The sequence below is a fragment of the Polyodon spathula genome, chromosome 10 (assembly GCF_017654505.1).
Source record: "Polyodon spathula isolate WHYD16114869_AA chromosome 10, ASM1765450v1, whole genome shotgun sequence".
Lineage (NCBI taxonomy): Eukaryota > Metazoa > Chordata > Actinopteri > Acipenseriformes > Polyodontidae > Polyodon > Polyodon spathula.
In genome coordinates, this window is record NC_054543.1 from 26519437 (window position 1) to 26545920 (window position 26484).

At 43.7% G+C, this 26484-nt stretch overlaps 1 protein-coding gene across 1 annotated transcript in view; it reads left to right on the plus strand.

Moving 5' to 3' along the window:
* Positions 1–26484, plus strand: part of LOC121321492 (5'-AMP-activated protein kinase subunit gamma-3-like) — a 150716-nt gene that overhangs the window by 117900 nt on the left and 6332 nt on the right. The window contains exons 7-8 of the mRNA XM_041260468.1: positions 23197–23234; positions 26149–26295. Of these exons, the coding sequence (XP_041116402.1) occupies positions 23197–23234; positions 26149–26295 (185 nt within the window). The remainder of the gene's footprint in view (positions 1–23196; positions 23235–26148; positions 26296–26484) is intronic.

Consider the following 26484-nt stretch of genomic DNA (forward strand, 5'->3'; position numbering starts at 1 on the left):
CATAAGCCGCCTCCAACATCATTTTGGAGAATTTGGCAGTACGTCCAACCGACCTCACAACCGCAGACCATGTGTAACCAAGGCAGCCCAGGACCTCCATATCCGGTGTCTTCACCTGCGGGATCGTCTGAGACCAGTCATTCAGACAGCTGATGAAACTGTGGGTTTGCACAAGATGAATTTCTGCACAAACTGTCAGAAACCGTCTCAGGAAAGCTCATCTGCGTGCTCATCGTCCTTACCAGGGTCTTGACCTGACTGCAGTTCGGCGTCGTAACCGACTTCAGTGGGCAAATGCTCATCTTCAATGGCCACTGGCATGCTGGAGAAGTGTGCTTTTCACGGATGAATCCCGGTTTCAACTGTACCAGGCAGATGGCAGACAGCGTGTATGGTGTCGTGTGGGCAAGCGGTTTGCTGATGTCAGCGTTGTGAACAGAGTGCCCTATGGTGGCGGTGGGGTTATGGTATGGGCAGGCATAAGCTACGGACAATGAACACAATTGCATTTTATCGATGGCAATTTGAATGCACAGAGATACCGTGACGAGATCCTGAGGCCCATTGTCGTGCCATTCATCCGCAGCCATCACCTCATGTTTCAGCATGATAATGCACGGCCCCATGTCGCAAGGATCTGTACACAATTCCTGGAAGCTAAAAATGTCCCAGTTCTTCCATGGCCTGCATACTCACCAGACATGTCACCCATTGAGCATGTTTGGGATACTCTGGATCAATGCGTATGACAGCATGTTCCAGTTCCCGCTAATATCCAGCAACTTCGCACAGCCATTGAAGAGGAGTAGGACAACATTCCACAGGCCACAATCAACAGCCTGATCAACTCTATGCGAAGGAAATGTGTCACAAAGCAATGTTATGTTTGGTTGGAAAAAAGTTATTATGTCAAAAAGGGTATTGGAGGCATTAAGACCCTGGGGAGCATACTGATGTCAGGAATTATCTCCAATCTAGCTTAATTGTTTAATTGTGTAATTGGCTGGCAGTTAAAAGTGGTAAGGTTGAGAAGGTAGGGGGAAGGGAAACACGAGAAGGACTTGCTGAGAGTCTGAGTGTATTTGGTTGTGTACAAAGAAACAAAAGTAAGAGGAAAAAAAAAAGTTACCTCTGTGTGTAATTCAGGGTAAATGGGAGTAGCCTGTCCCCGTTTAGAGAAGGTCATCTTAACTGTTTAATTAGACCCTAAAAAGGGTTTAGGCTTTTCTTTTGTTTTTGTTTGCACCAACGGTGCAGTAGTTTTATTTTCAAATAAAGCCACGCCCAGTACTTCATTCTAAGAACTGTTTTGCTTTGAATTATTTTTATATATAAGGTCATTATCCAGAAAGACGGCAGCACAAATATATAATCTATATATAGATATAGATATATAATATATCTATATATATATATATATATATATATATATATATATATCTATATATCTATCTATCTATCTATCTATCTATCTATCTATCTATCTATAATATCTATCTATATATCTATAGAAGTTGATATTTTATAATCAACCTACGTGGTGGTTCTGGGGCACGGATAGTATATTAACATAAGAACATAAGAAAGTTTACAAACGAGAGGAGGCCATTCGGCCCATCTTGCTCGTTTGGTTGTTAGTAGCTTATTGATCCCAAAATCTCATCAAGCAGCTTCTTGAAGGATCCCAGGGTGTCAGCTTCAACAACATTACTGGGGAGTTGATTCCAGACCCTCACAATTCTCTGTGTAAAAAAGTGACTCCTATTTTCTGTTCTGAATGCCCCTTTTTCTAAACTCCATTTGTGACCCCTGGTCCTTGTTTCTTTTTTCAGGCTGAAAAAGTCCCTTGCGTCGACACTGTCATACCTTTTAGAATTTTGAATGCTTGAATTAGGTCGCCACGTAGTCTTCTTTGTTCAAGACTGAACAGATTCAATTCTTTTAGCCTGTCTGCATATGACATGCCTTTTAAGCCCGGAATAATTCTGGTCGCTCTTCTTTGCACTCTTTCTAGAGCAGCAATATCTTTTTTATAGCGAGGTGACCAGAACTGCAACAATATTCAAGATGATCTTACATGCATTGTACAGTTTTAACATTACTTCCCTTGTTTAAATTCAAACTTTTCACAATGCATCCGAGTATCTTGTTAGCCTTTTTTATAGCTTCCCCACATTGTCTAGATGAAGACATTTCTGAGTCAACAAAAACTCCTAGGTCTTTTTCATAGATTCCTTCTCCAATTTCAATATCTCCCATATGATATTTATAATGTACATTTTTATTTCCTGCGTGCAGTACCTTACACTTTTCTCTATTAAATGTAGTAGAACAACATCCAGGGATCTGCAGGCCTCTCTCCCCTCAGCTATGGTCAGTGTTCATGACTGCACCATCAGAAAGACACTGGGCAAAAATGGGATTCATGGCAGAGTGGCAAGCCGGAAACCACTGCTCCCTAAGAAGAACATGAATGCTTGTCTCAAGTTTGCCAAAAAGCACCTGGATAATCGTCAAGAGTTCTGGAACAATGTTCTATGGACAGATGAGTCAAAGTGGAACTTTTTGGTCAACATGGGCCCTGATATATCTGGCGAAAACCAAACACTGCATTCCACAGTCAAGCATGATGGTGGTAGTGTCATGATTTGGGGATGCTTTGGACCTGGCTGACTTGTCATCATTGAAGGAACCATGTATCCTGCTCTGTATCAGAGACTTCTACAGGAAAATGTCGGGCCATCAGTCTGTGAGCTGAAGCTGAAGCACAGTTGGGTCATGCAGCAAGATAATGATCCGAAACACACAAGCAAGTCTACATCAGACTGATTGAAGAACAAGAAATTTAAAGTTTTGGAATGGCCTAGTCAAAGTCCAGACCTAAACCCCATTGAGATGTTGTGGCAGGACCTGAAACAAGCAGTTTATGCTTGAAAACCCACAAATGTCATTGAATTGAAGCAGTTCTGCATGAAGGAGTGGGCCAAAATTCCTCCACAACACTGTGAGAGACTGAGCAATAACTACAGGAAGCGTATGGTTGCAGTTATGGCTGCTAAAGGTGGCGTAAGCAGTTATTGAGTCTAATGGGGGCGATTACTTTTTCACAAGGGGGCATTGAGTGTTTCATAACTTACTTTAATAAATAAATGAAATAAGTATCAAAATGTTGTGTTACTTGTTCACTCAGGGTCACTTTTATCTAATATTAGATTTTGGTTGAAGATCTGATCAGTGTCAAAAATATGCAAAAATGCAGAAAATCAGACAGGGGGTAAATAATTTATAAATATATATATATAAAATTTAATACAGCAGGGAAATGGTCGGATTTATACACGTTTTGTTTAATTTAAGTATACACGTTTTGTTTAATTTAAGTGTATTTTATTATTGTTTGTTTATTGTTTAATTATCACCTGCACCTGGTAAGTATTTCAAATTAGTGCCAGGTGCAGGGTTTAAAAAGTGTGCAGTCAGTCTGCTCGGGGTGCAGTGTGTGCAATCGTTAAAGAAAAAAAAAAGGTAGTGTGAGACCTTTCGCGTGTTCTAGTGTGTTTTTGTTTTATGACAGGGAAAGAGCTTAAGCTGTCCTGTGTTAGTTAAGGCAGTTATTTAGTTTAGTTAGTGCTCCAAGAGCTAGGTGTTTGTTTTTGTTTCTGTTTATTTTGTGTTTATTAAAAATAGCGTGTCAGCAAGTCTCTGGGTCCTGGGTCTGCTTTTAAAGGGGCAACGAACCGTGGAGAGGTGCAGTTCGTTTTACAATATATATATATATTCCTTCACTTTGAATGCTGTTCACAATTAACACAGATAATGCGCTTCTCCACGCCACCTTTCTGCACAGGGCACAGCTCAAAAGTTTTATTTTTAATTATTGCACTTGCCAACCTGGCATTGGCATTTCTTGCGGCTCTCAAATGGGGTTGCCAGCTTCAGCTGTGGGTACATGCTTAGCAGTCTCCCTCTGTTCCAAATGCTTCTTGCTAAGTTCCTGTGCTAACGTTATTACCATAACCCTGGTTCCTTGAAAAAGGAATGACAACCATTACAATCACTGAGCATATCACTGAGCATATATACAAAAGCTGTCCTATCAGGGCCCTGCTGTGAAGGGGAAGTCCCTCCCACCTCCTGTTGAAGAGAGACATCCTCACAGTAGCACATCTCCATTTTCTTTCGAAAACAGAGGTCAGCTGGGAACATGACCTCAAAGGGTAATGGTTGTCATTCTCTTTTCAGGGAACCAAGGTTATAGTAATAACCTAATGTTCCCTTTCATTTCGAATGACAACCATTACCGAATGGGAAAGCTGTACCAAAGCTGTCATGGCTCCAGATTACCGACAGTACAGCCCCACGGTGATAGCATCAGAGCCCACATGAAGCCTAAGGGCATGGCGCCTGAAAAACTCTAGAGCCCGGAGAGGGTCTCGTTCGGTTTGTAACATCAAGGCGGTAAAAACACACAAATGTCTGACTACCTGTCCATGTAGCAGCATTGCATAACTCATCTAAGAAGGCACCATGAAGGAAAACCCACGAAGTTGCCTGGCCCCTGGTAGAATGGGCCGTAATGTCCCCCGGATGGATTTGTTCTTAATGTTACCCGCTAGTCACTTCCAGTGAAAGCCATACATGTGTTATCAATGGACAGCGCATGAAGCTCGCTTACTCGTCTGGCAGACGTAATGGCTATTAAAAATGTCACTTTCAATGAAACACAGCACAGTTCTTCTGACGCAATGGGCTCAAATGGGGAACCCATAAGGGCCCACAGTACCAGTTCTAGATCCCACCTGGGGACCACACTTTTCAAGAGAGGACGAAGCCTCCGAGCCTCTTTAAGAAATTTCACTGCCAAAAAATGTGCCCCAGGGGATACAGAGTCAATTTTGTCATGGCACACTGCTATTGCTGCCAGGTATACAGTACCAGTCAAAAGTTTGAGTACACTTGCTGGAAACTAGTTTTTTTTTTCATAATTGACAATGTTTTACGTTGTATATGTTTCTGTAAATACTTGAAAATGAAAACACATGTTAAAATATACAAAACAAAACATAAGGAGTATCAAAGCAATATTCAAGAAAATTTAAAATTGTCTCTAAATCTTGGATTCCTCAAAATAGCCACGCTTTGCCTTAATAACAGCTTCATAAACACGGGGCATTTGGTTAACAAGTTTCAGCAGGAAATTAGCAATTCCCAGAGATGTAGGGCACTTGTGGGTTGCTTTGCTTCGACTCTTCTGTCCAGTTCGTCCCAACAAGTTCTATGGGATTGAGGTCTGGAGACTGGGTAGGCCAGGTCATTAGATTGAGTTGTCCTTCACTTTCCTTCTTCACCAGATAGTTCTTGCACAACTTTGAGTTGTGTTTCGGGTCATTATCTTGCTGAAGAATGAAGGACTGCCCAACTAGCTGTAATCCTGATGGAATGGCATGTCTCTGAAGTATGCTATGATAGCCATGCTGGTTGAGCTTGCCATGGACTTGGTAAAGATCACCAACACTGTCACCAGCAAAGCAACCTCAGACCATGACACTGCCTCTTCCATGCTTGACAGTGGGAACCACACATGCAGAACTCATGCACTCACCCTTTCTGCATCTTACAAATACTCAGCGGTTGGACCCAAATATTTCAAATTTGGACTCATCGGTCCATAAGACCGACTTCCACTCCTCAAACGTCCAGTTTCTGTGTTTTTTGGCCCAGGCAAGTCTCTTCCTCTTATTCTGAACTCTTAACAATGGTTTCTTTGCAGCAATTCTTCCAGATAGGCCAGCTTCATGCAATCTCCTCTGAACAGTTAAGAACATAAGAATATAAGAAAGTTTACAAACGAGAGGAGGCCATTCGGCCCATCTTGCTCGTTTGGTTGTTAGTAGCTTATTGATCCCAAAATCTCATCAAGCAGCTTCTTGAAGGATCCCAGGGTGTCAGCTTCAACAACATTACTGGGGAGTTGATTCCAGACCCTCACAAGTCTCTGTGTAAAAAAGTGTCTCCTATTTTCTGTTCTGAATGCCCCTTTTTCTAAACTCCATTTGTGACCCCTGGTCCTTGTTTCTTTTTTCAGGCTGAAAAAGTCCCTTGCGTCGACACTGTCAATACCTTTTAGAATTTTGAATGCTTGAATTAGGTCGCCACGTAGTCTTCTTTGTTCAAGACTGAACAAATTCAATTCTTTTAGCCTGTCTGCATATGACATGCCTTTTAAGCCCGGAATAATTCTGGTCGCTCTTCTTTGCACTCTTTCTAGAGCAGCAATATCTTTTTTATAGCGAGGTGACCAGAACTGAACACAATATTCAAGATGAGGTCTTACTAGTGCATTGTACAGTTTTAACATTACTTCCCTTGATTTAAATTCAACACTTTTCACAATGTATCCGAGCATCTTGTTAGCCTTTTTTATAGCTTCCCCACATTGTCTAGATGAAGACATTTCTGAGTCAACAAAAACTCCTAGGTCTTTTTCATAGATTCCTTCTCCAATTTCAATATCTCCCATATGATATTTATAATGTACATTTTTATTTCCTGCGTGCAGTACCTTACACTTTTCTCTATTAAATGTCATTTGCCATGTGTCTGCCCAGTTCTGAATCTTGTCTAGATCATTTTGAATGACCTTTGCTGCTGCAACAGTGTTTGCCACTCCTCCTACTTTTGTGTCGTCTGCAAATTTAACAAGTTTGCTTACTATACCAGAATCTAAATCATTAATGTAGATTAGGAATAGCAGAGGACCTAATACTGATCCCTGTGGTACACCGCTGGTTACCACACTCCATTCTGAGGTTTTTCCTCTAATCAGTACTTTCTGTTTTCTACATGTTAACCACTCCCTAATCCATGTACATGTGTTTCCTTGAATCCCAACTGCGTTCAGTTTGAGAATTAATCTTTTGTGCAGGACTTTGTCAAAAGCTTTCTGGAAATCTAAATAAACCATGTCATATGCTTTGCAATTATCCATTATCGATGTTGCATCCTCAAAAAAATCAAGCAAGTTAGTTAGGCACGATCTCCCTTTCCTAAAACCATGTTGACTGTCTCCCAGTACCCTGTTACCATATAGGTAATTTTCCATTTTGGATCTTATTATAGTTTCCATAAGTTTGCATATAATAGAAGTCAGGCTTACTGGTCTGTAGTTACCTGGTTTAGTTTTGTTTCCCTTTTTGTGGATCGGTATTACGTTTGCAATTTTCCAGTCTGTCGGTACCACCCCTGTGTCAAGAGACTGCTGCATGATCTTGGTTAGCGGTTTGTAAATTACTTCTTTCATTTCTTTGAGTACTACTGGGAGGATCTCATCCGGCCCAGGGGATTTGTTTATTTTAAGAGCTCCTAGTCCCTTTAACACTTCTGCCTCAGTTATGCTAAAGTTATTTAAAACTGGATAGGAACTGGATGACATGTGGGGCATGTTGTCAGTATCTTCCTTTGTAAAAACTTGTGAAAAGTAATCATTTAACATATTTGCTATTTTTTTTTCTTCCTCTACGATTTTGCCATTTGTATCTCTTAAACATTTAATCTCCTCTTTGAATGTTCTCTTGCTGTTGAAATATTGGAAAAACATTTTGGAATTGGTTTTAGCTCCCTTAGCAATGTTTATTTCTATTTCTCTCTTGGCCTTTCTAACTTCCTTTTTGACTTGCGTTTGCAGTTCTGTGTACTCTTTCTGCGTACTTTCTTTTTGGTCCTTTTTTAATGCTCTGTAAAGTGCCTTTTTTCGCTGAATATTTTTTTTAATTGATCTATTAAACCATTTTGGCAATTTAGTTTTACATTTAGATTTGTCTACTTTAGGGATATAATTATTTTGCGCCTCCAGTACTACATTTTTTAAGAACAACCATCCTTCTTCTGTGGGTGTTTTTCTATTTTACTCCAATCTACTTCTGTTAGTCTCTGTTTCATACCTTCATAGTTTGCTTTTCTAAAATTGTAAACCTTAGCTTTAGTCATTACTTTTGGGGATTTAATAAACACTTCAAATGAGACCATGTTGTGGTCTGAGTTTGCCAGTGGTTCTCTGACCTCTGTTTTAGTTATTTATCTTTGTTATTTGAAAAGACTAAATCAAGGCATGCCTCCCCTCTAGTGGGTGCCTTTACAAATTGTGTTAGGAAGCAGTCATTTGTCATTTCCACCATTTCTATTTCATCCTTCGCGCTACCCACCGGGTTTTCCCATTTTATTTGGGGGAAGTTGAATGGAGTTGATGTTGAAACATCTGTACTTCTAGTAGCATTTAGCTGAGCTTGTATTTCAGGGGCAGTTAATCACCAGTTCTGCAGACTTGTGACTCGAATTAACTTGTTCTCTGATTCTGAGGTCACCCTTGGCCTGCATAACCTTGTTTGGTCCTCATGAGAGCCAATTTCTTCAAATCATTTGATGGTCTTGGCCACAGCAGTTACAGACACTTGCTCTTGAGATTTGTCTTAAAGACCTTCATTTCTTAAAGTAATACAGACTTTTTTCATGGCTTAATTGAGCGTATTTTGTCATTTTCTGCTCCCTTACATTCAGGAATGACAAACTGGTGCCTATGCTACCTATATTTATAGTAATCATGGACCCTCACCTGTTAACAGTAATTGGTGACAAAAGGTTAATTAGGTAACATGCTAGTTAACTCAGAGAACATCTAACAAAGACACTTTTATACTTAGGCCAGTGTTCTAACATCGTGTTATACACATTTCAGACTTTTAACTGACTTGGGCTTCAGACTGAAATTCCCTTTGCTTTGGGTGACCATTTCATTGCAATGGACAACATTTACATTTTCATTTAAAAATTAAATTTTTGAATGCAATTTACTTATGGTTATCAGCTTATATAAGTACACATATCATATAATGAAATAATAAGTGTTTACAGACAAGTTTATACAGTTAAAAGTATAATCATGAAAAACCTGGTTTCAAGCAGGTGTACTCAACTTTTGAGTGGTACTGTACCCTCAAAGTGGACGCTGATTTTCCTGCATCAAACCAGTGTTGTAAGAATGTTAATATCGTCTCAATCAGACAAGTCACTGGATCGTGACCTCTCCCGTTCCAGACCGCTCCCCAGCCCAACCCAGGCTCTAGGCATCTGTAGTGCTCACTTTCCTTCCGTGAGGGGATCCGAGGGGAGATCAGAGGCGCAGATTGCTGGGACGGAGCCATCACTCCAGTGTCTTCCGGCATTGTCTGGACACTCACACCAGCCGGTACCAATCTCGGACCGGGGGCACCTTGAGCGTATTCACCCAGGCTTGAAGTGGGCACATTCTCAGCAGCCCTAGTGGAATGATTCTCAAAGGGGCTGCCATCAGCCACAACAATCTTTGATATATTTTATGCATTGCCTTGAAAGGCGAAGCGCAGATATTTTCTATGCGCGGGACAGATCGGGCTGTGAAAATAGGCGTCTTGCAGGTCGATCGATGTGAACCAGTCACCCGGTTGGATGGACTGGAGGATACGCTGTGCTATCAACATGTTGAACTTCCTTTGTTTAAGGAACAAGTTGAGGACCCTGACGTCCATAATTGGTCTGAAACCACCGTCCCTTTTGGGCACCAGGAAGTACCTGGAGTAAAAGCCACTGAGGGCATCCCTTGGACTTACCAAGTGTACAGCGTTCTTCCTTTGAAGATTGGCGATCTCCTGTTGAAGGAGTATCGCCCTTGCTAGTTCAACAGTGGTGAGGAGCACACCCTTGAAGGGTGGCGGACCATGTGGAATTGTAGAGTCTATCTGTGTCTCATAGTCGATAGCACCCAGGAGTCCTGGGTGCAGCCTTGCCATGGGTCGTTGCCATTGGTCAGTCCAGTTGTGGGGGGGGGGGGGGGGGGGGGGGGGGGGGGGGGGTGGGTGGCAGCTGGGGTCCCTCAGAGGCGGCCTCACTTGGGCTTGGGAAGGGGCGGGTCTTTCTTAGGCCCTGGCCTCGGTCTCCAGCTGGATAACTAGTTACCCTTGGCCTGCTGTGGTCCTCTGCCGCTGCCTCTGCCTGCTTGCACTCTGGGGTGGAGGGTGGTGTTCAGACCCTTTTACCCCAGGAGGCTGCACATGCCACCTTGGGCGCTGACTGTAAGCCGGAAGGCGCGAAAACTTTGAGGCGACCTCCATGGCCTTGTGGGACCTCTCAGGCTCACATCAATGGTCTCCCCGAAAGTCTGTGCCGGTGTAATGGGGCACCTAGCAGAGCCAACTTCTCGGTCTCCATGACCTTAGCTCGCATCAGCCAAAAATGCTGACGAGAGGTCACCATCACAGCCAGCGATCTCCCTGATGCCTGACCTACTCCCCTGTTAGGTCAGTCATTGCCTTAGCTCCCGCCTGGAGGTCCCCAGTGTCTGCCTCTGTGGCTCTGTCCTGCAGCCTCTCCGCCAACTGGTTCTGGTAAAGTACCAGTATGGCCATTGTGTTCGCTGCTCACACAGACGGAGCTGCCAATGTGTATCCCTTCTTCAGCATCGCGTCCATTGTCCTGCAAGGCTTTGACGGGCAGGTTGGGTCCTTATCCCCTTGGTGAAGGTGGAACTTTGCACCAACACCGTAATCGTGTCCCCGATGGGGAATGCGCCTAGGCCCGCTTCTTGGGCTCCTGCAGTCAAAATCAGAGACTGTGCTGTTCTGGAGGCTGAGGGTGCAGATGCTGGGTTGCCCCAGGAAGAGCGCACCAAATCCAGGATGTCCTGGCATAAGGGGAGGGCATGCTGTGGGTGCCCTATCTGCTAGAGGAAGTGGAGGAATGAGACTGTGGGGGCTGAGGCTGCCCAGTGGTAGGGGGCAGCCTGCCCTGAGACTTCAGTAGGGTCTCCACCAAAGTCTGCTGGGCCCTTACAGTCTCCGCCAGCTCTGCGAAGCGCCACTCGGCCGAGCTTGGGCACCTTCAAGACGACCGAGATGGTGATCGTCTGCGCCTGCGTGGGGAAGGGGAGCAGTGCCTGCATGGCGAACTCCTGTGCCTTGGGGAAGGGAAGAGGTGCCTGCATGCGACTGTCTGTCCCCTGTTGAGCGTCCCCTCAAGTGGTATCTGTGCCTCTGTACCGTGGGGAGAGTTCGCTGCGACCAGTTACATGCGGGGGGGGGGGGGGGGTCCTGGCTGACCTCTGCGGAGGCTCTTGGACTTCTGATCTCATTCTCCCATTGCTTGAGCAGTGAGACTCTGTTGGTGATAGGGCTGCTCTCTGTCGTTTAGTTCTCCTGGAGCTCACCTGCCAGTGCTTTGGTCGCGTGCTCTGTCCCTAGGCACCTGGAGCAGGATCGGTGCTCGTTCCGGCCTGTGCAGTTTCGCTGCACACTGGTCACACTGGTGAAAACAAGCGGAGGACCTAGTCGACTGGACCGACATGTTTTGCAGGTTTTTTTAAGCTGCTGCGCCCGATGAGCAGCCTGCAGACACTTTTAAAATGATTCACCAGTGCCGAATCAGTCGGTGCTGGGATCAGTGTCGAGACGTGAGCGGTTGATGCCGAGGTCAATGCCGACGTGTAGCACAGTCAGTGTCGGGCTGTAGACGGTCTCAAAGCTATTCCCTGGTACCGAAACAATTGGTACCAGGTTTGACGTTGAAAAGAGCGCTGTCGTTGCCAAGTCAGTTGGCTCCGAGGTCGATGCCAACGTGTAGCTCGGTCGGCGCCGGGCTGTAGGCGGTGCCAAAGATTACACCGGTGGCGAGTCAATCGGGACCGGCTAGGTGCTGTTTACTCAACTTCACGTTCGGCGGGAAAAATCGCGGTCAATGCCGGGGTATGCAGCCGATTCAACCACCGTGGTCGCCGAGGGCAAGTGCAGACACGCTAGGAAAGCCAAAGGATTGAGAGAGGCACTAGGCCCGAGCTGTTTTTTTTTTTTTCATTGGTCGCTGTGACCGATTATATCAGCGTAGAGGACGACGCCGCGAGCCCACAGAGTCTCCTTACAGCACCACAACAGCTCTCCACACGGTGTATCAACTACACAAGGCCTTGTGTAGTGAAAAGAGCAATGGCCGCTCGCTAATCTCTTTTAGAGGGGTTGAAACTAGCTCTAGTCAGAAACTGACGTGAGAATAAAAAGAGAGCACTCTTTTATACACGCTCTATGCGCGATTTTACTATGTATTGTTTTAAATTTGTGGATAAATCCAACAAATCAGCAAAATTCAGTAACAGAAGCAAAAGCTATCCACGACCTGTCTCAGTGAGATGAGAGAAAATGGCAATATGCTACTGTGAGGATGTTCCTCTTCAACAGGAGGGACATGATAGGGCAGCTTTTGTATATATGCTAAGTGATTGACGGTCAGAGAGGCTCTTCCCATTCAGTAATGGTTGTCATTCGAATTGAAAGGGAACTGTAAAATACATTCTCTCCTCGGTAAATTCTTCTTTGTGCATTTGTGTAAAAGTACCCTGGAGTAGACAGCTGCTAGGTCCAATACATTGTAAAACACCTAAACAGACCACCGTCGGGAGCCAGCTTTCAGAAAATACTTCCGTGCCATTGGATCCAAAACTTCAACTCCATATTTGTTGCGTAGTAAAACTCCAAGGTCTCTGGTATTTATTTTCACTTATTTTCAAAATATCACTATTTCCAATGAGAAAACGGGCAAATTTGTGTCTTTTCGTTCACATAGTCAGAAAAAAACAACATATGAATCCAAATTAACATGTATTTATACTAAAGTAATACAAAAATGACTACAAAAGATTTAGACGTGAGTAGTTTTTCGAGATTTACGATTATACTGTAAATTTACAGTATAAATACATGTTAATTTGGATTCATATGTTGTTTTTTTCTGACTTTATGTAAACGAAAAGACACACATTCGCCCGTTTTCTCATTGGAAATAGTGATATTTTGAAATTTACCTGTCCTGGTCACAAAAGCAAAGTTTGTGAGGAATAATAGCCACTTTCTATACTTTTGAGGCATAAGCAATTAGGAAATAACACTTACTACCCAGGAACAAAAAAAAATAATAATAATAATTTGTTACACGGTGTAATCGAAGCACAGTTGGCAGCCTTCAAATGGCTGATTGAGAACAATTGACTGCCAGTCATTCACTCAGACAGAGAGTAAAGACTAATCAGATTACAGTTAAACACATTGCAGACTCGTAAATAAAAATAATAAAGTAGAATACCATTCTGTATAATCAATGGCCGTCAATGCTCCAGGGGCTTTTACGTATAATGTAATAAATCTTCTTTATTTCTGCACTCCCACATTTTATGCTTTGTGAGAATATTTAGTACATACGGACAAAAAGGTACATGAATGCTCAACCCCATGTGCATTACATGGCTGCAGAAAATTACATTTTAAAACCAAAAATCACCAAAATGACTGCCGCGGGGCTTCTAGTGTTAATATAACATTATATTGCTATTTATGAATTTATTTATATATTTATAATAAACATTAATTTCTACATTTATTGAAAACATGTATGCCTCTATGCACTTAAGCATTTATTTCAGCCTAATATATTATTCCTTTATTTAATTTTTAAACAAGGATTTTTATCAGAGATCAGAGGTTTAGGCAAGGAAGCTACATGCTAGTCTTGTATACAATTCCATTCTATGGTATCCAAACGTGGAAACTAGATATTTTTAAATAGGAATTAGAGCATTTCTAGAATCGAGAAGAACCTTCAGGTTTTCAGCAAAAGCTGGTCAGGCTTGGGTGTAAATGTACTACCCAGGGCCAGGCTCCTTTTGATTGGACAGCTGATCTCAGATAGGACAAACATACAGATAAGGATAATAAAATCAATTATATCTTTAATAATAAAAATATACCATTTAAAACAAACAGAAGGGGAAGGACCAGACAGTGTCAATAACAGATACTAAGCAATACTTCACCTAACACATCAATACAATATAGAACAAAATAAAAAGTAAACAGTCCAATCAGCTCAATTACACTTTCCCAACAAAATCACAACAGTGTAAAACAAAGTGAAAAAATAAACTATTCAACAAATCAAAACAATCAAAGTAAAGAAATCCTGTATAACACCATGAACACAATATGGAAAAATCAACAAATTTACCAAAGAACCAAAATATTAGCAGCACAGGGCAAAATGGTTGAGGTAGATTAATGAACTAATTCACAATTTACAAATAGACTATATATGATAATGATAGCACCGTAAAGAATAACTATGGAGGTAGACCCTGTAAACAAAGATCACATCCCCTAAACCCCAGACAGAACATAGATTTTAAAATGCACACACTAAACATGATTAATACAATGACTAAAATACAGTTCACTGGTTTCAATTCGCTGAAATAGATACATCATACAAATCAATTTAAACCCATAAATAGATAGTGGCCCAGCGCGAGGGAAAAACAGAGAGCCAGTATGTTACAAAAGTCTGTTTAATCGTATACTTTCTCAACTACACCAATATGTTCTCACCACATACAGCAGTCATTAACGGATCACCACTCTTCTGCTGGTCACCTCATTCGTGGGTAGGACAATTCATTTTCCAATCAAACTGAAATAAATGCTAAACAAAACTAACGATAGGTTGCGGGTGCAACCCCGGTTCCCTGAAAGAGAAAATAACCATCAACGTATGGGACATTGCCGTCAGGCAGTAGGGATTGGCTGAGCTTTATAGCAAAGCTGCCGATAGGCCTCTGTGCGAGCTGACGTGTAAGCCCACTCCCCCTGGGAGCTTACTATACGCAGCGCGCGGAGACTCTCTTCCTCTTTTGCTCTTCAGACCGAGAAGGCTTCCGGAGCGACCTTGCGGCTTGATGGTTATTTTCACTTTCAGGGAACCGAGGTTGCATTCGCAACCTATCATTCCCTTTCAAGTCGAAAATAACCATCAATGTATGGGAACAGTGTACCGAAGCTGTCGCGAGGGAGGATTCTCGGCAGTAGGACAGACTTACGTCATAACGTAACTGCGTAGGTAATACATCTAAGCATATGCGGAGCTGCGCCTCATCGTCTATGCTCGCAATGACACCTGTCCTAAAGTGGAATAGTAAACACCATACTGTCATCCTAAAGTGCCATAGAGTGTAGTACTCCAAATAGTGGAGCAGAGGAATCCAGTACGTTTAACCTGTAAAACCTCATAAAAGTATGTGGTGTAGCCCAACTGGCTGCCGCGCAAATGTCAGACACCGGCACTCCCTTAAGAGGGCCCAGGATGTTGCCATATCCCTAGTGGAATGCGCCTTCAACTGCCCTGGTGGTGGAAGGCCTGCAGATTCATAAGCTAATTCAATAGCATCTACTATCCAATGCTCTTCCTCTGGGGAAGAAAAGGGAGGAGGATGGAACGCCATCAACTCGACTGGCTGGTTAATGTGAAACAGGGATATGACCTTTGGTAAAAAGGCTGGATTTGGGCGCATGGAGACCTTAGAACCATCTCCTGTGAAACGAGTACATGAAGGATGCACTGACAGTGCATGTAACTCGCTGACACGTTTAGCTGACACCACTGACAGCAGAAAAGCAGTTTTAATAGACACAAGCTTCATATCCACAGTGTGGAGAGGCTCAAATGGTGCCTTGGTAAGGGCTTCTAGCACCACGTGATGGTAAAATGGTCGTCATGATGGCTCCATGATGGTAAAATGGTCGTCCTTGGAGGTCGCAAACATCTTGCTCCCTTGAGGAACTGCAATGCCAGAAAATGGCAACCTGGTGATAACCCGTCAATGCGTACATGGCAAGCTGATAAAAAGGCTAAATACACTTTAAGTGTAGAGGGATATTTCCCTTCATCTAACAGTTTCTGTAGAAACTGTAATATCACTGCCATAGGACAAGATATTGGGTCATGGCCCCCCGCCAGACACCAGTCTTGGAAGAACTGCCACTTGTATGTGTACTGCGACCTAGTAGAGGGTCTAGCACTCTGAATGGTTGAAATCATCGCCATCGAAAGCCTTAAGGCTGACAGGCGCTCCTGTTCAGGGGCCAAGCCCATAGCTGCATGAGCTTGGGCTTCGGGTGCCAAAGCAGTCCCTCGGCCTGGGACAATAGGTCACTCGCAGGGGAAGCTCCCGCAGTTGACCCTGTAGCAACTGCACCAAGCTCGGAAACCATATCCTCCGAGGCCATCGACTCCTGCAAGAGGGCCTCCTCTGGATAGGAGGTCCGCTACGTAATTGACTCTGCCCGGTAGGTGAACTGCGTGCAGAGAGGACAAGCCCGGCTGTGCCCATAGCAACAGCCGTGCTACCATTCGGTGAAGGCGGAGGGACCGTAGGCTGCCTAGGCAGTTGATATACGCCACAACCGTGATGTTGTCCGACCGCACCAGCACGTGCTTGTCTAGAAGCACTGACAAGAAGTGCCAGAGGACGAGGTCCACTGCTCTGAGTTCCAGAGCATTGATGTGGGCTGACCTCCAGGGTCCTGACCACACTCTGCGGGTCCCTGAGCCGTTCTAGACTGCTCCCCAACCTTGGTTGGAAGCGTAGGTTGTAACCACCTCCCTCCGGAAGATGGGGCCCAAGCGCACACCCTGGTGGATGTTTGACGGAACTTTCCACCAGCGTATAGTGCTTCCCAGCAGGTTTGGGATACCATCAACCTGTCTCTCTGTTTGTCTCTCCGCGGATGCAACGCAAAGGCATTGAACCAGGCCTGTAGGGGTCTCTGGTGTAATAAGCCCAAGGGAAGGGCTTGTGAGGCGGCAGCCATCAGCCCCAGCATGTGCTGACAGAGCTCCATGCTGATTGTTTCTCTCAACCTGAACAGGGAGAGACACCACTCCAGCGAGGCAACTCTTTGTGTCGACAAGGTCGCTTCCATGGACACCTAGTCCAGATGCAGACCCAAGAATTTGGTCTGTTGGCTTGGCACAAGGCGGCTCTTTTCTGAATTGACCTTCAGACCTAGCCACTGAAGATGGTCTGTAACCATCACTGTGTGCTGTGCTAACTGCTTCTTTGACTGCGCGCAGTCGAGCCCGTCGTCCAGATAGTTCAGCAGTCGGACACCTTGAGCCCGCAAGGTAGATAAAATGGCATCCATACATTTGGAAAAGGTTCGAGGAGCTAGTGACAGGCTGAATGGGAGGACACAGAATTCATACACCCTGCTCTGGAATGCAAAACGCAGATACTTCCTGTGACCCGGGCAAATGGGAACATGAAAGTACGCATCTGTCAGGTGGTGAACCAGTCGTCGTGTCGGACCGACTGGATGATGTGCCTGTGTGTAAGCATCCTGAACGATAACCGCTTTAGGTATTTGTTCAGTACTCGCAGATCTAAAATAGGGCGGAACCCGCCGTCCTTTTTGGGCACTAGGAAGTATTTGGAATAGAACTCCTGGTCGTCCAGAGCAGGGTCTACTTGTTGAACGGCACGCTTCCTGAGCAATGCCTGTATTTCCACTTTCAGAGCTGAGGACTGAACCGAGTCCTTCACTGCAGTTACGACCACCCCCCTGAAGGGGGGAGGCTTTAACCGGAACTGAAGGGTGTACCCGGTGGATATAGTTTTGCGCACCCAGGTGTTGGTGCATTGTTGCCAGAACTGGAGCTGTGGAACAGTGTAGGGGGTGGGTTAACAGCTGTCTGGATGTTTCAGGGCTGTTTTGGCTGTGCTCGCTCATGAGGGGCCTGGCCAGAGCCACGAGGACGTGGCCTGCCACCTCCTCTAGGGCGTCATTCTACGCGCCACGGTTTTGCAAACACAGGCTGGCCGCGCGCTGAAGGACCTATGGGGGAGGTTCTACTACCCCGTGGTTGTGCCTGCTGCTCTGGCTGCCCTGAGGCCGCTTTGGCTGGAACTAATTATCTGGCCACATCTTAGCCATTTGCTGCGACACCTCCCGTGCCTTGACGGAGTGTTGCAGCATCTCCTCCACCGCCGGACCAAATGTGTGTCCGGGTGTAATTGGGGCATCCAGCAAAGGGGTTGTCAGGCTCCTGCACTCTCGCCTGGGAGAGCCAGAGCTGTCTTCTGGCCACCACCATAGATGCGATGCTCCTGCCCTGAGCCCGCGTGTTGAGCTGGGCTAGCTTCACCAGCAGCTGACTGACTGTGACTAGCTCGCTTCTGAGGGCCGCAGAAGGGCACTCAGGTAGGTCTCGAAGGAGTGCTACCTGGTAAACCGTCAGTAGACTGGCTATATTAGACAGTCTGACTGCCTCCGTGGCCGCAGAGTACCCTTTCTTCAGGTGTACCTCTGTGGTCCTGCACTGCTTATTGGGGCATGCTGGGTCTTTTGTAAGCCCAGATAATGTCGGCGTCTTCACTAACGCGGCGAACGCAGCGTCCACCGGTGGAAAGGACACTAAACCAGCATCACTGGCCCCCTGCATAGTAAAGGCCGAAGCCTTGCGAGACATCACAGAAGCAGAGACCGGAGCCCCCCCAAAGTAGACTGCACCTCCTTGACAAAGTCCGGAAATGCCGGAAGCATCCTGGACTGATGGGACTGGGCTACTCAAGGCGACTCAAACAGAGATCTCTGGGGAAGCTCTGTCTTAGGCCAATCGATGCCAAAGTGGCAGGTTGCTCTGTCCACCACAGACCACATAGGGTCATCGGTATCCAGCACCTCGGACTCAGCGTCCTGATCTGAGTGCTGGGAGGCTACCTCAGCCTCTAGTCTGTCCCCTTCCAGCATGTCAGATGCATCCCTGGAAACCGCATCGATATCCCAGTCCTTTTGGGTTGTTCTGGGGCTCGAGGCACTACATTGGATAGGGACATGAGGATAGACTGCTGCCCCATCATAACCTCCATGAATTGAGACATCTTGGAGTTTATTTCCACCACCCCCGACCTGTCTCTGTATCGCCTGTCGCGATGAGGGGAATGAGAGTGTCCTCTGCGTCGAGGCGATCAAGAGGGCGACCTAGACTCCTGATGAGGGTGTACCCTAGAACAGGAGGGGCTGTGACCAGCTGTAATCTGGGAGGCCGGGCTCGTGGAGAGCTGCAGTTGCTCTGGCGGCGTCGTCGTAGATGACAGTGGGGCTGAAATGGTGTGGGAAGATCCGGAGGAAGGGGAGTGCCCACCCACTGATTTCTTAGCCCTTTGCCGAAGGGCGCGTGTCTGGAAGCCAGCACAAAGGTGACAAAAGGCCCTATCCACCAGCGCGGATGAGGCATGTTCTGGCCCGAGATATGCCACGCCCTCATCATGTGGGTTACTGGCAGGCAGCTTTGCCTGACAAGACATGCAACGATGGAAGCCCGTCATCTCCGTCAAGCACGGCACAGCAAACATCGAGGGTGCGTCGAGCACCAAGCGTCGAGCGTCGAGAGCCGAAGCGCCGGGTGTCAAGCGTCTAGCGTCGAAAAGCCGAGCGTCAGAGCGCCGATGCGTTGAGCATGTAGCGTTGAGGCGCCGAGCGTCGATCGTGTTGCGTCGAAGCACCAATCGTGTAGCGTTGAAGCGTCAAGCGTGTAGCGTCGAAGCGCCGAGCGTCGAAGTGCACGCGTCGAGCAACGCGCGCCAAAGCGTCAAGCGCCGAGTCCCAAGTGCAGAAGCGCTGACACCACGCAGAGTGCGAGTACCGAGCGTTGAAACGCTAGCACGAGACGCCTAAGCGTCAGCTGACCCGCAGAGCGGAGACGCTAGTGCTGGTACAGAGTCTTATTAGGTGAATACTTACCTTGGTGCTTAAGGGAGTATGTGCTTGGTGGTCGTCTTCTTAATGGTGAAAAAGGTTGTTCTTTTTTTTTGGGACGCTGCAACAAGTGCTTAGTGTACTGTATGAGTGGCTGTATAATATAAACCAAATTTACCAATAGTAAGTGCAACTGAAATAAACTCGGAGAAGGGGCAAAAACCAGCTTCTCAAGCCTAAGCTTAAATGAGTACAGTCAGTTACAAGCTCTAGTACCTACCACTACCAATGCTGAAGACAAAAGATGAAGAGAGTCTCCGCGCCCTGCGTATAGTAATCTCCCAGGGGAGTGGGCTTACACGTCAGCTCGCGCTGAGGCCTATCGGCAGCTTTGCTATAAAGCTCAGCCAATCCCTACTGCCTGACGGCAATGTCCCATACGTTGATGGTTATTTTCGAATTGAAAGGGAACTAAATAAACAAACAAACAGGTTCTCTGTCTTTTCCTGGCGTTCACAAACACAATTTATTTCGGTCAAGGGCATACACGGTTACCATACTGCAGCCACGGCTTTTAAAGCAGCACATCAATTAAAGACAACCCCATTATCCAATGGACTGCAGGCAGGACATATTGCACTTGTTAATTTTAATGAAGTCGTCATGGCAGCAGGACCACCAGGAAGAATCCCGATCTGGATAAATACAAAACAACTCGTGCAAAGAAAGAAAAAGCAAAGTCAAAAACTGCTATAACACTGTGTAACAATTTTTTTTTTTTTTTGTTGTTCCTGGGTAGTAAGTGTTATTTCCCAATTGCTTATGCCTCAAAAGTATAAAAAATGGCTACAACATATGAATCCAAATTAACATGTATTTATACTAAAGTAATACAAAGTTGACTACAAAAGATTTAGAAGTGAGTAGTTTTTCGAGATTTACAATTATACTGTAAATACAGTATAATTGTAAATCTCAAAAAACTACTCGCTTCTATATCTTTTGTAGTCATCTTTGTATTACTTTAGTATAAATACATGTTAATTTGGATTCATATGTTGTTTTTTTTCTGACTTTATGTGAACGAAAGGACACACATTTGCCCATTTTCCCATTGGAAATAGTGATATTTTGAAATATCACTGTCCTGGTCACAAAAGCAAAGTTTGTGAGGAATAATAGCCATTTTCTATATTTTTGAGGCATAAGCAATTAGGAAATAACACTTACTACCCAGAAACAAAAATTGTGTTACATAGTGTAATCCAGCACAACAGATAATAAATACAAATCATTAAATCGCATGTGTATTCATTTAACAACTACGATTCCCAAGAATGATAGTTTAATACTAAGAAGAAGAAGTAATCTCCATTTACATAAGCTTATCTCAACAACTGCGCAATGGCGCAACGGGCTAAGGCCATGTGCTCTTCAAACATGTCATGTTGCAAGTTCAAACCACAGTATTTTTTTTTCTGCGATATGTGCTGTTTTAAAACATACAAACATTGTTTGATATAAATGGTGTGGATGTCAAACTACTTGCGATCACTGGTTTATTTTGACGTTGGCCAACATGTTGGGAATCACATGATTGGTGGGTGTCCAGTTATTTAGCTTTTCTGTTTGAATAGTCGCTACACTCTCTTAAAAAAATATAACAATTTGACCTTAGTTTGACGACGTATATCTAATTGTGTATAAGATGTATTTACGTTTTACATTTGATGCAAGAAAGTTTCAGACTCTTGATATTGGAACAGATGGTAGTTCAAAGAGATTTAGTTTTGCCGCTGCAACATGTTGAAAACAGCAAAACTCTTGGAGCTGTATACAGACTCTCAGTAGTTTCAAACAAGTTTTTCCTCTCAATTTCTGTTTGTTTAGGGTAAATTACATTTCAATAATTTAAAAAAGCACATAAGCTGCTTTTTGTTTAAAATGGATGGTGTAATATACACATGAACATTAATAAATGTGACCAAATATTTGGTTAGAAAATAATGGACCTCTCTCTCTCCCTCCATCCAGTTATCCTTTTCAGTCTTTCTTTAAGAATTTTTCAATATTACTATTGCAGTTTTAAAGCCACAATTTTTCTAGTAATTCATAGGTTTAAAAATCAATTTTAATATTTAAATTGAATTGCTTAATTCAAAAACAGTATTTCAAAATATAAATACAATAGGGAGTGGTTAACATGTAGAAAACAGAAAGTACCGATTAGAGGAAAAGCCTCAGAATGGAGTGTGGTAACCAGCGGTGTACCACAGGGATCAGTATTAGGTCCTCTGCTATTCCTAATCTACATTAATGATTTAGATTCTGGTATAGTAAGCAAACTTGTTAAATTTGCAGACGACACAAAAGTAGGAGGAGTGGCAAACACTGTTGCAGCAGCAAAGGTCATTCAAAATGATCTAGACAAGATTCAGAACTGGGCAGACACATGGCAAATGACATTTAATAGAGAAAAGTGTAAGGTACTGCACGCAGGAAATAAAAATGTACATTATAAATATCATATGGGAGATATTGAAATTGGAGAAGGAATCTATGAAAAAGACCTAGGAGTTTTTGTTGACTCAGAAATGTCTTCATCTAGGCAATGTGGGGAAGCTATAAAAAAAGGCTAACAAGATGCTCGGATACATTGTGAAAAGTGTTGAATTTAAATCAAGGGAAGTAATGTTAAAACTGTACAATGCACTTGTAAGACCTCATCTTGAATATTGTGTGCAGTTCTGGTCACCTCGCTATAAAAAAGATATTGCTGCTCTAGAAAGAGTGCAAAGAAGAGCGACCAGAATTATTCCGGGCTTAAAAGGCATGTCATATGCAGACAGGCTAAAAGAATTGAATCTGTTCAGTCTTGAACAAAGAAGACTATGTGGCGACCTAATTCAAGCATTCAAAATTCTAAAAGGTATTGACAGTGTCGACGCAAGGGACTTTTTCAGCCTGAAAAAAGAAACAAGGACCAGGGGTCACAAATGGAGTTTAGAAAAAGGGGCATTCAGAACAGAAAATAGGAGACACTTTTTTACACAGAGAATTGTGAGGGTCTGGAATCAACTCCCCAGTAATGTTGTTGAAGCTGACACCCTGGGATCCTTCAAGAAGCTGCTTGATGAGATTTTGGGATCAATAAGCTACTAACAACCAAACGAGCAAGATGGGCCGAATGGCCTCCTCTCGTTTGTAAACTTTCTTATGTTCTTATGTTCTAACAAACTGCATAGTATAGGGCTGTGTGTTTTTTTTATATCCACTTATATTTGTTGAAGTAAAAGTTTTACTTTACAAAAACAGTCAATTTTGGTGTTGTTTGAAAGAATGATTTGACCTATTTAAAATAAAAACACTTATAATTATAGATTTTTCTTGGTTTTTGAGTTATGTTTATTTGAAGGCAAAATCTCTGAGGGGTTTATTGACACAATTCTGAGGAATCTACAGAAGGGTTCTTTAGTTATTCTGGGGTCCAAAGGGTTAAATATAATTAATTTTACAACAACAAAGCTTCACACAGTCTATCCACGTAGTGCAAGCCCTGTCAAAAAGAAGTCTAACACATCTACTCTGTGTTTCATTGCAGGTAAAGTGGTGGGGCTGTACTCCAGATTCGATGTTATCGTAAGTACATTGAATCTATCAAAAGTTATTGCAAAATAGGCAAAGTAAAGGACAGAATAAGCCTAAATGGACTCATACTTAAAACTGTCAAGTAGATTTTTATGTCTGCTTCTGAAGGATTGTCACAGAGACGGTTGAAGTGGGCGGCGTCAGACCCAGGAAAAGGAATGAACACAAAGACAGATGATGTGAAATGATGATGACGCTTGCTTGCGCCGGTTTATTGTAAATAAAACATTTAAACACGAAAACAGAAACAGGACACGGCACTGGTAGCCAAAATAAAACAGACAAACAAAAATGGACTAATACTTAACAAAAAACGATGAGCAGCTAGACACACAAACAAGGTGAGTTTTAAATAAACAAGTATCGTGCTGGTCCCACCAGCATGTACAGTGGCTTGCGAAAGTATTGACCCCCCCTTGGCATTTTTCTTATTTTGTTGCCTTACAACCTGGAATTAAAATGGATTTTTATCTGGATTTCATGTAATGGACATACACAAAATAGTCCAAATTGGTGAAGTGAAATGAAAAAAATAATTTGTTTAAAAAAAAAAAATAACGGAAAAGTGGTGCATGCATATGTATTCACCTCATTTGCTATTAAGTCTCTAAATAAGCTCTGGTGCAACCAATTACCTTCAGAAGACACATAATTAGTTAAATAAAGTCCACCTGTGTGCAATCTAAGTGTCACATGATCTCAGTATATATACACCTGTTCTGAAAGGCCCCAGAGTCTGCAACACCACTAAGCAAGGGGTACCACCAAGCAAGCGGCACCATAGGGACCAAGGAACTCTCCAAACAGGTCAGGGACAAAGTTGTGGAGAAGTACAGAGTTGGGTTATAAAAAAATATCCGAAACTTTGAACATCTCATGGAGCACCATTAAAGCCATTATTAAAAAATGGAAAGAATATGGCACCACAACAAAGCTGTCAAGAGAGGGCCGCCCACCAAAACTCATGGACCAGGCAAGGAGGGCATTAATCAGAGAGGCAACAAAGAGACCAAAGATAACCCTGAAGGAACTGCAAAACTCCACAGTGGAGATTGGAGTATCTGTCCATAAGACCACTTTAAGCCGTACACTCCACAGAGCTGGGCTTTACGGAAGAGTGGCCAGAAAAAAGCCATTGCTTAAGAAAAAAATAAGCAAACACGTTTGGAGTTTGCCAAAAGGCATGTGGGAGACTCTCCAAACATATGGAAGAAGGTACTCTGGTCAGATGAGACTAAAATTGAGCTTTTTGGCCATCAAGGAAAACGCTATGTCTGGCGCAAACCCAACACCTCTCATCACCCCGAGAACACCATCCCCACAGTGAAGCATGGTGGTGGCAGCATCATGTGGGGATGTTTTTCATCGGCAGGGACTGAGAAACTGGTCAGAATTGAAAGAATGATGGATGGCACTAAATACAGGGAAATTACTGAGGGAAACCTGTTTCAGTCTTCCAGAGATTTGAGACTGGGACGGAGGTTCACCTTCCAGCAGGACAATGACCCTAAGCATACTGCTAAAGCAACACTCGAGTGGTTTAAGGGAAAACATTCAAATGTCTTGGAATGGCCTAGTCAAAGCCGAGACCTCAATCCAATTGAGAATCTGTGGTATGACTTAAAGATTGCTGTACACCAGCGGAACCCATCCAACTTGAAGGAGCTGGAGCAGTTTTGCCTTGAAGAATGGACAAAAATCCCAGTGGCTAGATGTGCCAAGCTTATAGATACATACCCCAAGAGACTTGCAGCCGTAATTGCTGCAAAAGGTGGCTCTACAAAGTATTGGCTTTGGGGGGGTGAATACTTATGCACGCTCAAGTTTTCTGTTTTTTTGTCTTATTTCTTGTTTGTTTCACAATAAAAAATATTTTGCATCTTCAAAGTGGTAGGCGTGTTGTGTAAATCAAATGATACAAACCCACAAAAAATCAATTTTAATTCCAGGTTGTAAGGCAACATAACAGGAAAAATGCCAAGGGGGGTCAATACTTTCGCAAGCCACTGTAATAGCAATTGAAATATTTAATTCTCCTACCCTCTCTCTTCCGTTCTCCACTCACCGAACACCCAACCGCGAGTATGTGATAACGTGCATCTATATATACTGTTGTGCTGGGATTCAATTACCAACTAATTATTCACTTGAATCCCAGCATGTGAATTAAAAAGTGCAATTCCCCGTGCTCACATATTACTACATTTTACTTGCACGTGAAGTGCTGTGCAATCCTCGTGCCTAAATACACATATACATTTTTAAACACTCGTGTTACACAGACCCGTTTATATCCCGTGTACCAATGTCTATACACCAACATTTAAACACACCACACAATACATAACAGATAATATACACAGGGGCAGGCACTTTGTCACAAGGATATTATAGGGAATAGGGAAAATGCTCTTTTGCCACCTGGTGGCAGGATATTGAAGTGCAGCTGATTCCGTGACAAACAGAAAAAAAACAGGATTGCAAAGCTGCAACATTTTTATGTTTTTCACACTGCAACAGTATCGCAACAGGTAAATAGCTGGCTGTGGCTACCACTTTATGTAAACAAGTCTTCAAGTTAGTTTTGAAGGATTGAACAGAATTAGAGTCCCAGGTTCTAATTTTGGCTATATTTGCAATGAAGATTGACGTTCTAGTAATACTGTGAATATGACCTGCGAAAGTCTGCTCAAAATGACTCTCAAACTGCACACCTCTGAGCTAACTTCAACATATATACCATCTAGTGGGATATGTGGACTGGATGCATTATGTAATTAATGTCCAGACCACAGGACCATGATCTCTATTTTATCATTGTTAACATTTGCAATACAGGTTGACAGCTGAGTAACTGCAGGGGATTCAGAGGATTTCAATAAATTGTCCTCAATTACCTCTGCAGAACCTGGCAGCACAAAAATCATACAACAACCTTGACATGCCAGTGAAAGATTCTTTGCATGGGCGCTTGCATTGTTTAGAGGGGGTGCTGAAGTGCTACCCACATGAGACACTGGAAATCATCATCGACCGCATCGCAAGAGCACAGGTAGGAGCAACGCCACCTTTACCAGGAAACATTTCACATAGTACTCATTACCGTATGGAAACTGAGCTTTTACCTTACTTAGTCAAATTATGTGGTCAATTTAACACATGTCAATATGGGACAGAGTATTCTGGAAATTCCAAGGTCTACTAAGAGGGAATAAAAAAGAGTAGAGTTGCAGAAGGCTGT